Here is a 13,065-nt window from a genome sequence, read left to right on the forward strand (position 1 = left end):
GTAGCGGTCAGTAACCCATACTGTGCAGGCTCCTGAAAGACAAACTTTTTTTGAAAGGCAAGACAAAGTTTTACTTTTAAATGATTACAAGCACACCAAATAACATTGAACACATTGAGTCCTAGTATCTAGTAATTTGGGTTAAGATACATTAATAGCAGCCAGAACAAGCATATTCACTGTCCTAAATTAGCTAGAATGGACTACTGTTAAGGGTGGCTGCTGCTTCATAAAAGTTACAAATGCTTTATACTACTTTTTCACAGATAATGCCCCTGACCCTTTAAGAAAATGGAAGGGAACAATTTATTCCCTTTCTTTCTTCAAAGAATTTTTGGGTTTTTTTTCCTACTAGACTGATAAAAGAAAAATCAACAGTGATACCTGCTGCTAGCACAAACACACAGGGAACATATACTCCTTAAAGACACACAAGGTAAAAAGATAAAACTTCAGGTACTTACTAAGATGTAAAAAAAGCTAGATTTAATACTCTTAAAAAAGTGAAGGGATCACTGGGCAGTGGTGGCGCACACCTTTAATTCCAGCACTCGGGAGGCAGAGCCAGGGGGATCTGAGTTCCAGACCAGCCTGGTCTACAGAGCCTTCCGGAACATAACTCTAGGAGGTTTTCCTGCTCGGTTCGGGCATCTCCCATGCCAACCCACAAGGCAGGTGCTTCCACCTCCCATCCGTTTATGCGCTAGTGTTCATGGATTTCTGGCCAGATGTCACACACAAAGGCCAAGAGGTTATCCAGGACTTCATCCCTGGTCTGCTGTAGTTCTGGAGGACAGTCATCTTCTCCTGGGTCTCCCTCTCCACCTCACTGCTACAACTGCCATGGGACCCTACGGCCACAGCTTCCTTGGCCTTGAACTCCTTCTTTGGCCTGCTTCAGCCTCCGATTCTTTCGCTTTTGAACCACAGACACCTTCTTGGTCGCCTGCTTCTCAGCCTGCAGCGGCTGCTGGACGCTCTGTGACTGACTGGAACTCTCCCCCAAAAGAACAGCCTAAATTAACAGCTTAAACACACCCTTGGGTCAAGTGACCCGCCACCCACCACCAACTCTTTTTTCTAATCACAAACTCTATCACATAGTACGTCAGGTAACTTGCCAGGGGTGAATTTGCGGCCAGGCTCAAGATGAGAGGAGTAAATGCCACTTGAATCAGAAGATCTGTCACTGAATTTAGGCTTTAATCAGAACTCCTCTAGGCAGAGACAGGTGGCATTGGCTGCCAGTCCTGTGGGGGATAGGAAAGCTGTTCCAGCCAGCCCAGAGTCTGAAGTGCCCACTCCACATCCTTGGTGACAACAACCTTACATCGAAGTGTTTGCAAGCAGGGCCACCTCTGGTCAGCCACTGCAGATAACTTAGGTCACCCTTCATTTCCAACAGTAATGGCCTAAAGTAAGAAAACAGCAAAGCACAGAGTAAAGAAGACTGGAACCTAATCTTTATTTACAGGACACTGCAGGATACGAAATTCCACATAGAAATAAGAAACTCAGGACAGTTTTATATAGTATGTACAGTTCACAACTGTTCAAGTATAGTTTCTTTGTAAAAAGTGCTACAATAACAAACCACATTTAAAAAGAGTTCTTAGTAGAGAAACAGTAAGACAAATTTATGAAGAACACAGGACATAGCTAGCAACTTTGTGCTTCAGCTGGACATTAGAAGTTAAAGGTCCCGGGAGCCCCATCCTGAACTTGGAAGGCAAAGCCTTCAGAGGTAGTGTCTGGTACCACAGTCTGATCTTCCTCCTCCTGGAAATAGTAAAACAACATAACTGTAAACATGGGGCATCTTTAGCAGTATACAAAACCTGCACTTCTAAGACAGGGACTCTGCAAGGAGGAGAAGAAAAAGAGGGCTGGTGAAAAGCTTAGCTGACTCATTAGTGCCTGGGAGAAGGTTCTGGATATCAACAAAAACAGACAGCTGTCTGTCTACCCAAACTGTACCACAGGAGACCTATCAAGCAGAGTAAGGCCCTGGGGTTGGCCCCCTTCTCCACAACCCTCACAATGACACCCATAAACTTTCAGTCTCAGGATATTGGAGGTGTCCTAGGCTGGCCATACACCATCAAAGCCAACATCTGAGGAGCAAACACACACACAGGAAGTCGTGGCTGCACTGACTGTTCTGTGTTAGGTACCGGGTCATGTAAGAACCACACACAAAGACTGAAATCTAATGGGCCTGGGGATGCCTGTGAATTCCTGTATACTTTCCAAGTTAACACGGACGGCCATTACTCACCTCCACTGAGAAGTACTTCTCAATCAAGTTTAATGAAGCCTTGTACACAGACTCATTTTCATGGCTCTGTAGTGCTTCAATTTTGTCCAAGCCTCCACACTCTTCAATCATTATACTGAGTTTCTCTGTCTCACCTAGTTTCTCAGCAGCCTTAAAACAAAACACAATTCAAGGTTACTATCCTAACCCTCATCTATTTGAATAAGAACATCCACAAGGGTTAATATCTATCAGACATAAATTCCAGCCAGCTCCAATGAGGTGTTTTAATTGTTTTGTATATTTATTTTGAGCTATTTTGTCTGGTTTTGGTTTCTAAGACAGGTCTATGTAGCTGGGGCCAGCATGGAATTTGCCATGTAGACCAGGTTGGTTTCAAACTCAAGAGATCTGCGGGCCTCTGCCTCTCCTGCACACGCCTGGCTATTTTTGTTTTTTGAGACAATGTTTCACTATGTAGCTTTTAGGACCCTCGGCCCAGGCTGGCCTCAAACTCCTCCTTGCCTCTGTCTCCTAGGGCAACTTCAAAGCAGCACTACTTTCCAGTACACAGGTCTGTGATAGAAACAGGAAATTATTTTGTGAAAGCACTACCTCAGACCATCTGAGTGGTCAAGGTGGAGAAGTATACAAAAGATGGCCAACTCTGTGACACTGAAACATGCTGTTCTTATCCACAAAGTTCATCACACTCAAAAACTGCACAACAGAAGCACAAAATAACAGTTTCTTTAAAAAGCAACCAGGCACAAGGATGCTCTCCTTTAATCCTTGTGACTGGGAGTTAGAACCAGGTAGATGTCTAGAAATAGCTCAGCACTTCAGAGCACTTATTCTTCAGAGGACCTGGGTTCAGTTCCCAGCCCCCACACTGCAGTTCACAACTATCTAACTCTAGTCCCAGGGGTTCAAGGGCCTCTCTTCAACTCCTCAAATATCAGGCATGCATGCACATGGCACACTTAAACACATGCAGGCAAAACTTCATACAGATTAAAAAAAAAAAAAAACTAAAACAAAACAAAAAAGAATTAGTCATAAATTATGTTAAGTAAGATTCCACTTGGTGCTTTTAATCCCAGCACTCTGAGAGGCGGAGACAGGCGGATCTCTGAGTTCGAGACCAGCCTGGTCTACAGAGATCCGGGACAGCCTCCAAAGCTACACAGAGAAACTCTGTCTTGAAACAAACAAACAAAAAGTGTGTAAAGAACATCTAAGGGCTGGAGAGATGGCTCAGAGGTTAAGAGCACTGACTGTTCTTCCAAAGGTCCTGAGTTCAATTCTCAGCACCCAATGGTGGCTCACAACCATCTATAATGAGATCTGGTGCAGGCAGAACACTGTATACATAATAAATAAATAAATCTTAAAAAAAAAAAAAAAAAAAAAAGAACATCTAAGGTGGAGACAGTAGGATCAGAAAGAAGTTCAAGGACATCTTCTGCTACATAGGGAGTTCAAGCCAGCCTAAGCTACTTGATACCCTGTCATAAAGGATACCCTCCATCCTTAAAGAGTGGTTCAGTGATTAGAGCATTTGTTCTTGAAGAGGGTCTAGGTTGGATTCCCAGCACCCATATGGTAGCTGTCAGCTATGTATAACTCCAGTTCCCACCCATACACACAAAAGGAATAAATGTAAAGAATTTTTTGTTTTTGAGACAGGGTTTCTCTGTTTAGCTCTGTAGCCCAGGCTGGCCTCAAACTCACAGAGATCCACCTGCCTCTGCATCCCAAGTGCTGGGATTGAAGGCATGTGCCACCACTGCCCAGCTAAGGATTCATTAGTAAATTAGTAAAGTAAGGCTGTACACAAACAACTTTCTGATTCTGTGGACAATTAGTAATCAAACTTACCTGTGCCCTCCCCAGTCCTAAATAGTAACTGTCAATCCCAAATTCAAGCAAACACAGCCTTGTTAGGACTTACCTGAAAGATATTAGAAATGGCATCAAGAATAACCAAAATAATTTTGGTATCTTTTGCACTTAAGAGGTTCATCAAAGGTTCTATTATGCCACAATGAACAAGATATACAATCTGTTCAACAGTGCCACCACTGGTGTAGTTGGTTACAGCCCACACAGCTTCCTTCTGTGTCTTAAAGTCTGCCTGATAAACAAGAAGAAAATGGTTTTAGTTCACAAGTCCTAACGGTAAGACTCCAAAAGGTAGTGTTCCACAGACACCGACTCAACTACTTGCTGGTTCTATCCAACATTAGGAGGTGCTGTCTATTACCTAACAAAGGGCTGTAGAGAGCAGGCATTGACCTTCTTTTAGACTCTTTAGTAGTTATTGTTGGTTTTTAAGACAGTCTCTCTATGTAGTCCTGGCTATCCTGAAGCTTGAAATGTAGATTAGGCTGGCCTTGAACTCAGAGATCCTCCTCCTGCCTCTGCCTCCCACGCCCAAGGATTAAAGCATATAGGTTGTCATAAATATAAACAGCATCTGACTAAATCCTACACTCTCACCTTAGAGAGGACCCCAACAAGAAATGGGACTAAGCCATGATTCACAACTTGCTGTATCTGGTCCTGGCGTCCAGCTGTGATGTTGGACATTGTCCACGTGGCCTCCTTCTGAATATTAGTTTTGGGGTTTGTGAGCAGGTTGGGAAAGACTGCAAGTGCTCCTGCGTCTATCACAATCTGAGTCTGTTCATCAGTTCCAGTGACAATATTCCCTATGGCTCTTAGTGCAGGAGTCTAAACAGAAAAAAAAAAAAGTTGATGCAGATTAGTTATGCTGTATTCTTTTCCAGTACTGCTAAAAAATTCTCTATTCTAAAATTCTAAAAATTCTCTATTCTAAAACTTCTGCAAAAATCATAGGCAGTATCTGTACGCTCCTATACTATTCAAGCTCATAGATAAAAAGGTCAGCACTCACCACGATTGGCAATTCAACAGCTCCTAGAAGCTTCACAAGCTGGGGTACAACTCCTGTCTTCACCACCATTTCAATGCGCTCATTTGGACCATCGGTCAGATAGGAAATAGCCCAGCAGGAATCTGCTAATACTTCTGGATCATTGTGATGCAGGAGACGAACTAAAGTAGGAAGAATCTGCTCCACGGCATCTAAGGGGGGGGCGGGATTCTTATTCCGACAGAGGTTTGAAAGTGTCCAGGTAAGATTACGTAAGTAACCACACTAGGGGAAAGAAAAATTATAATTACAGGTTCGCCTTCAGTAGATGGGGAAAGTAAGAACCTAGCACTAAGTGACTTCACCTATGATATTATTAACTTACTGCCAAGGAAGACAGGTCAGGAATCGCAAGAAGTGCCAACAATGGGTCAATCGCACCGTATTTGATAACCAAGTCCCGGAAAACAGAACCATCACCTGAAACAGAGCAAGATTAGCTGGGCATGACGGCAAACACCTTTAATCCTAGGATCTATTTCTGTCAATTCCAAGCTGGCCTGGTCTACAGCCAGTGTACACAGTGAGACCCAGTTTCAAAAAATAAAAAAGCAAGAGGAATGAATCTACTTATCTAGTACAGCCATGTTCAGCTGCTGACTGCAGTCAGACATGCTCTAACACAGTAGGCATGCTAGATGGCTCTTCCACTCTTTAAAGGTCTAAAGCAAGCTCAAAGCTTGACACAAAAGTCATTACGACCTTTCACACAGTCCTTCTTTAATCACAATGGACAAATTCAGTCCAAAGAATTTTAAGTACAAGTACCTGCAATGTTTCCAAGAGCCCATACAGCTTGCTCGCTGATGTGAGCATGGGGAGATGCCAGGAGAGAAATGAATGCTGGGATAGCGCCTCCATCCACCACAGCCTTCGTCTGTTCAGATGTTCCAGAAGCAATGTTAGTAAGCGCCCAAGCAGATTCAAACTGAATGGGACTACAATCAGTTTTGCCCAAGAAGGACACAAATTTTGGGATCAAACCAGCCCGGATGATGTTGTCTATAGGAGGCTGTTTCTCCCTAGAAAGCAGTTTCCTAAGAGGAAACAAAAGAAATCCAAAAGTTAAAAGTTGATTTCCAAGGTGCCTTGAAAGATGTCTAAAAACCTGTACATAGTGCTTGACACATATAGACACATATAATCTAAACATGGGCAAGACTGAGGCAAAAGGATTGTATGCTCAAGGTCAGCCTAGGCTACATGAGATCCTGTTTCACACTTTTTAAAAGGGGGGAGGGGACGGTGAGATGGTTTAAGTGGTAAAGGTGCTTGCCACTAAGCCTGACAACTGCATTCGATCCCCAGGACTCACAGGTGGAGAGAACAGCAAGTTGTCCTCTGATTTCCACAAAAATGAAGTAAATTCACCTAAGATAAATTCTCATGGAAGCAGGACTGGATGGCTTTACTTTATTCAGCCCATCTGCTCCCCACCCATCTAAGAAGGTTCATTTCTTAGGTTAGCCATGCATGCCAGAGCCTGCAAGACTTACCGAGCAGCTTGAGTAGCTTGGAGCTGGCTTTCCAAATTGTTGCTGTTAATGCCTTTAACAATGTCCTCAACAGACCAATTTACAGTGCCCTAAAAGAAAATAGTATTTTATGTATTATTATTAATACTACAAATTATATACCTATGCTATGCTATGCTGTTTAGTTTCTGTTGTCAGCTGGACAAACCTAGTCTAGCATAAAATATAGAATCAACATGAAGAATTGCTTTGTTCAGATTAGCCAGTGAGCATGTCTGAATTATCTGGATGACTGACGTGGGAGAGTCCAGACTACTACAGGCAGCCCGACTCCCAGGCAGGTGGGTCTGGGTTGTACAGAAAACCAGCTGAGCCAGAGAGCCAGTCAGAAAGCAGCAACACCCTACCCACTGCCTCATGGTCTCTGCCCGAGTTCCTGCCCTCATTCCCTCATTAATGAATTAAGCCAAATAAACCTGTTCATGCCACTACATCGCTTTTCAGTCAACAGAAAGCAAACTAGTACCCAGGCCACTGTATAAATACACTGACAAGCTATGCTCCAGTAAACAAGCTTCCACCCTTTCTCATGCAGGCACCACAATTAAGCTTAACAAAACAGACATGAAGAGGAAGACTTGTTGGGGAAAAGGGTTTCAGCATCAGAAGATGGGATGAGAGCAGGAAACAGGGTGAAAAAGACTAAAATTCATTTTATATATATATATATATATATACACACACACACACACACACACACACACACACACACTCTCAAAGAATAAAAGATAAGTTTGGAGCCATGCATAGTGGCCCATGCTTTTAATCCCATAACTCAGGAGGCAGAGGTAGGTAGATTTCTGTGACATGGAAGCCAGTCTGGTCTACAGAGTTAGTTCTAGCATAGCCAGAGCTACATGGTGAAACCCTGTCTCAAAACAAACAATAACAAAACAAGTGTGGGAAAAAGGGATGTTTGGGATCCAATGATATACTATTAATTCAAAAACAATTACCTCTTTTACTCTGAGATTAGAATTGAACAAGAAAATTGTAATAAGCAGAAAGTATAAGACATAGAATGGTAAAAGAAAATTGCTACTTAAGTGCCCAGCACTGCCTTACTCCTGTTAAGGTCATCACTGGGGAGACAATATTTTGAGTCAGAGACTAGCCAGGACTGTGTAATATCATCTTGCTTCAAAGAACAGTATTGGAAAGTCTAAGATGGGTCCCATTTATGGGGAAGCCGTCCTGGAGCAGCCTTTGAACAGGAAGAACATGTCAACCAGATATCAATCAACACAGGATACAGTCTAAGAAATGTGGTATTATGCACTTTTGTTGTAATAAGTTTCAGGTTCCTAAGCTATATAATACAAGCCTATTTTGTTTCCTGGGCTACAAAACTATGGAGCATGTTGTTATACTGAATGGTGCAGGAAATTTTAACATAATGGGAAGTGTATGTGTATCCAAACATGTAAATGTAGAAAAAAGTACAGTAAAGGATAGCATAAAAAAATAAAAATGGTATGTATCAATCATGGGGAACTTTCCATGAATGGCGCTTCGGAACTAGAAGATGCTCTGGGTGAAGTGTCAAGGCCTAAATCATTACATTACACTTTAAACTAGTTCTTTTTTTTTTTTTTTTTTTTTTTTTGGTTTTTCGAGACAAGGTTTCTCTGTGTAGCTTTGTGCCTTTACTGGAGCTCACTCTGTAGACCAGGCTGGCCTCGAACTCACAAAGATCCGCCTGCCTCTGCCTCCCAAGTGCTGGGATTAAAGGCGTGCGCCACCACCGCCCGACCTTAAACTAGTTCTTAACTTCGGGCGGCGGGGGGCAATGGCCCTTTCACAGGGGTCACTTAATATCATCAGAAAACACAGACATTTACACTCTAATTCCTAACAGTAGCAAAATTATAGTTATGAAGTAGCAATGGAAAGGGTCAAAGCATTAGGAAGGCTGAGAACCACTGCTTTATACTGCCTGGCATAGAGACTGCCACAGACCTGAGGTTGAGTTCCAGACCAGGATGGGCTATAGAGGAAATAACAGACCAGCCAGGGTTATACAGCAAGACACTGTCTGAGACGCTGTATCATAAAAATAAAAAAATGGTAGTAGAATACTTGCCTATTAAGCCCAAGACCCTGGGTATGATCCCTAGTTCCCTAGTTAACAAAAAAACAAAACAAACAAACAAAAAACTTGTCCTGTTTCTCAACTGGAACTGACATGTCAAGGTATTTAGCTAGTAGCTAGAAATGCAGCAAGTTTGAAGAAAGGTCAGAACTAAAAAAATTTGCACTGGAGTATAGCTATGGGAGAGCTTGTTCAGAATATATGTGTGAGACTCTGGCCTTGATCTGTAGCACTGCCAAAAAAAATTAATTAATTAATTTTAAAAAAATGGGGCTGAAGAGATGGCTCTGTGGTTAAGGTCACTGGCTGCTCTTCCAGGGGACCCAGGTCCAGTACCCAGCACCTACATGTCAGCTCACAACTGTCTGTAACTCCAGCTCCAGGGGATCCCATACCCTCCCTCACATAGACATACATGCAGGCAAAAACACCAACGCACATAAAACTAACTCATTAAAAAATAATAGTAATAACAAACTGAGCTGAAAAGAGAACTCAGCAGGTAAAGGTACATGCCCCCAAGTCCAGTGCCCTGAGTTTGACCCCTAGGACCCGTACAAAGGTAGGAGAGGACCCCCTCTACAAGCTGTCCTCTGACATCTGCACACACACACACACTCGCTAACAATAGCAGCCAGACATGGTGGCACACATCTTTAATCCCAAATTTGGGCAGAGAAAGGCAGATTTCCATGAGTTCCTAGTTACTTATGGCTACATAGTGAGAGTCTATCTCAAAAACTAAAAAATTTAAAAAAATTAAAAACCTTTGAATCAGCTTGTGTTATAGAGGGGAGGTAAGAAAAACTCATCAAAACTTTTTAAGAAAAAAAAAAAATCTTCTCAGGGGCTGGAGACGGCTGAGCACTGACCCTGCAAAGGACCCAAGTTCAGTCCACAGCACCCACATTAAGTGGCTTATAACTGTCTGTAACTCCAGTTTAGAGGACGTAACCTCTCCGGCCTCCTGCACATATTTACACACAAACACAAATACAGGTCTTAAAAAACTAAAAATCGCCGGGCGGTGGTGGCGCACACCTTTAATCCCAGCACTCGGGAGGCAGAGGCAGAAGCAGGCGGATCTCTGTGAGTTTGAGGCCAGCCTGGGCTACAGAGTGAGTTCCAGGAAAAGCGCAAAGCTACACAGAGAAACCCTGTCTGGAAAACAAAAACAAAAACAAAAAACCTAAAAATCTTACAAAACAAACATACTACCTTCATACAGTCAATAGTCAAAAGTAGATTACCAGGAATGTCCAAGAATGTTTAAATTTAGCCAATGGTGGTAGCACTCCTGAGGCAGAGGTAGATGGATGTGAGTACAAGGCCAGTCTGGTTTACAGAAAGAATTCTCGGACAGACAAGGCCACAAAGAGAAATCCAGTCTCAAAACCACCCCCCTCAAAAAAAAATTCCAAATTTCTAAGAAATATTTATCTTTGTGGGGTGGGAGAATGGTACACGCCTTTAATCCCAGCACTCAGGAGGCAAAGGCAGGCAGAGTTCCAGGCCGGCCTGCGCTACAGAGTGAGTTCTAGGACTGCCAGGGCTGTCACACAGAAGAAAAACAAACAAAAACCATTTACCCCTATTTTCTAGGTTTAGGTGAACTCCAATCTATTTACCTGATTGTTGCGGTTTTCCTGCAGTGGAGAAGTAGCATCATCAGGAAATGAGCTGACGTTTCTCCTCTTCAGCATCTGGTCATCTTTCTTGGCTTTCCTCAGCTCCACATTAACTTCTATTCGGCGGCGCCGCATTTCCTGAAGAAAAGAGAACACCTTGTTTTGTCTATCTTATCTGAGTTCTCTTTTTTAAATCCCTCATCTGGTTGGTAAAGGCACCTGCCACCAAGTCTGAGGACTTGAATCCTTCAGAGCTAGGGGGAGGAGGGAACCAGTCTGCAAGCTGTCCTCTTACCTCTGCATCTGCAACAGGTGTGCACAAAGATTTTTACATACTCACACAGACACACAATAGATAAGTAATTTCAGCTTTAAGAGTTTTCTTTTCTTTTTGTTTTTTAATAACCAAGACTAGAGATAAAGCTCAGGCATAGAAAAGCCCACCTGTCATTAATGAGGTACTGCATTCAATCCAACACCTCAAAAATGTGTGTTATATTATAAACCCCCTTCTTACTTCCATTTAAAAGTTTAACAGGAAAGCGGCAGAAGGCACTCACAGTACTGTCTTTTCCTTTGTTCTTAAATCTGTTGAGCCGGGCAGCTGGTGAGTTAGCGTTCTCATTGGTGGACATGGTTGCAGGAATAAGGGTGAAAGCTGGTAGACAAGGGAAGGTGAGAAGAAAAAAAAAATATTTTTAGTAAGAATACAGCAGAAAGCCAGGCGAATCTCTGTGAGTTCAAGGCCAGCCTGGGCTACAGAGTGAGATCCAGGACAGGCTCCAAAGCTGGGGGGGGGGTGGGGGGGAGATACATCAGAAGCCATTTCATGCCTTTCATCAGAGCACCTGGGAGGCAGAGGAAGGCAGGTCTCTGTGAGTTTGAGTCCAACCTGGCCTGCATAGAGTTCCATGCCAGCTAGGGTTACACAGGAGACCCTACCTTAACAAGAAATGGAAATATACAATAGCAAAAATCAACTATATACTGACTCCATCTCTATGGTAAACAAATAAAAAAACCCACAAGTTTTCAGTATTATGGCTACAGCATTAAGTAGAGGCCCTCCTGCAGAGGGGTTAACCGTCTGGCAATGGAACTGTCAATCAGAAACACACACATCTTTGGTTTTTCCAGACAGGGTTTTTCTGCTTTGGTGCCTCTTCAGGAATTCACTCTGTAGACCAGGCTGGCCTGGAACTCACAGAGATCCACCTGCCTCTGCCTCCCCAGTGCTGGAATTAAAGGCAGTTGAGGCCACCACTGACAGAATCAGAAACCAATTTTTTTTTTCTTTCTTTCTTTCTTTTTCTTTTCTTTTTTTTTTTTTTTTGTTGTTGTTGTTTTGTTTTTCGAGACAGGGTTTCTCCGTGTGGTTGTGGTGCCTGGTCTGTAGATCAGGCTGGCCTCGAACTCCCAGAGATCCACCTGGCTCTGCCTCCCAGAACGCTGGGATAAAGGAGTGCGCCACCACCGCCCGGCCAGAAACCTATTTTTAAACAAACTTAATTTACATTTCGCACTAACAATGTTTTTAATAGGCTAAAAAGAAACAAATTAAAATTTAAGAATTCTACCTAATACAGCTAAAATATTATCCATGTCAGGATGTCATCAACATAGAAAAATTAACATGTTTCACTGTTTTAATATACCTGAAAATCCTCTCAATCCTGATTAGCTGCTTTTCAAAAACTCAAAGGCTTAAGCCTCTGTCCAGCAGCGTATTAAGCCAGGGCTCTACACTCCAGACTCCATTAGTTAATAAAACACCAACTAGGAGAACCCCGGCTGCCTCACAGTTAACAATCTACATCCTTAAGGCAATAAATGCAGTTCTGTTTTTTTGTTGTTGACGAATGGCCAAAATGAATACATACTGATACCTTCTTTCAAGTTAGGTAAAGAATCGGTTCGTTACATTACAGAGCCTTCTAAAACCATCGCTGTCAGCCGTGACATTAGCCCGGCATCTTCGGCTTCTCGTTCACCCTCGAGAGATTTCCAGCGCAAGCATTCGGCTTGGACGACACGAGCTGTGGACACTGAGGCTCGCTCTATCCATCCCAGCTGTGATCGCCACAAAGTGACAGGAATCAAAAGTCCTCTGACAATCTGCCGGCTTTCACTGCTCTGTGCTCGTCCTCGACACTGACACGGGTGACCCGGGTCCCGTGTTTTAACTGGGGTGTCTTAACTGCCCCCTCCACCTCCGGCCCACAGCCCCGTCGCCCTCCCCGGGCAGAAGCAGCAGGGAAGCGGGCGACAGCCGGGGGCGCGCGCCTGCCGCCGGTCTCCCCGCCGCCGACCCTCGGGGCCGCGCCGCGCCGGACCCCGGACCTTCGCCGCCCTCCGCGGCGACCGGTGCCGCCAGGCCTGACCCCCCCGCACCGGCATGGCGAAACCAAGCCGCTGGGTCCGCCACCCCGCCCCGAGGCCTCGCCTGAGCAGGGAGGCCCAGCACACGGCCCGGCGCGGCCTGCTCCCGCCCTCCGCCCGCTCAGCCCTCCGGCCGGCCGTTGCCGCCCAGGACCGGCCTCGGCCCCTACCTGCACAGCGGGTTCAGGCTTCCAGGAAAGGCGGTGCGGGGCTCT

General features: G+C 44.1%; 1 protein-coding gene across 1 annotated transcript; it reads right to left on the reverse strand.

Moving 5' to 3' along the window:
• Positions 1 to 1,441: 1,441 nt before the first annotated feature.
• Positions 1,442 to 12,717, reverse strand: Kpna2 (karyopherin subunit alpha 2). The gene is made up of 11 exons (XM_059272000.1): positions 12,358 to 12,717; positions 11,032 to 11,129; positions 10,472 to 10,609; positions 6,713 to 6,801; positions 5,985 to 6,253; positions 5,542 to 5,636; positions 5,178 to 5,441; positions 4,760 to 4,993; positions 4,212 to 4,394; positions 2,279 to 2,428; positions 1,442 to 1,779 (listed from the first exon to the last, which is right to left on the reverse strand). The coding sequence occupies exons 2-11, from the start codon at positions 11,104 to 11,106 to the stop codon at positions 1,687 to 1,689; spliced, it is 1,590 nt and encodes a 529-aa protein (XP_059127983.1). The 5' UTR covers positions 11,107 to 11,129; positions 12,358 to 12,717; the 3' UTR covers positions 1,442 to 1,686.
• Positions 12,718 to 13,065: the final 348 nt, after the last annotated feature.

Source organism: Peromyscus eremicus, chromosome 8a (assembly GCF_949786415.1).
Source record: "Peromyscus eremicus chromosome 8a, PerEre_H2_v1, whole genome shotgun sequence".
In the NCBI taxonomy this organism is placed as follows: Eukaryota; Metazoa; Chordata; class Mammalia; order Rodentia; family Cricetidae; genus Peromyscus; species Peromyscus eremicus.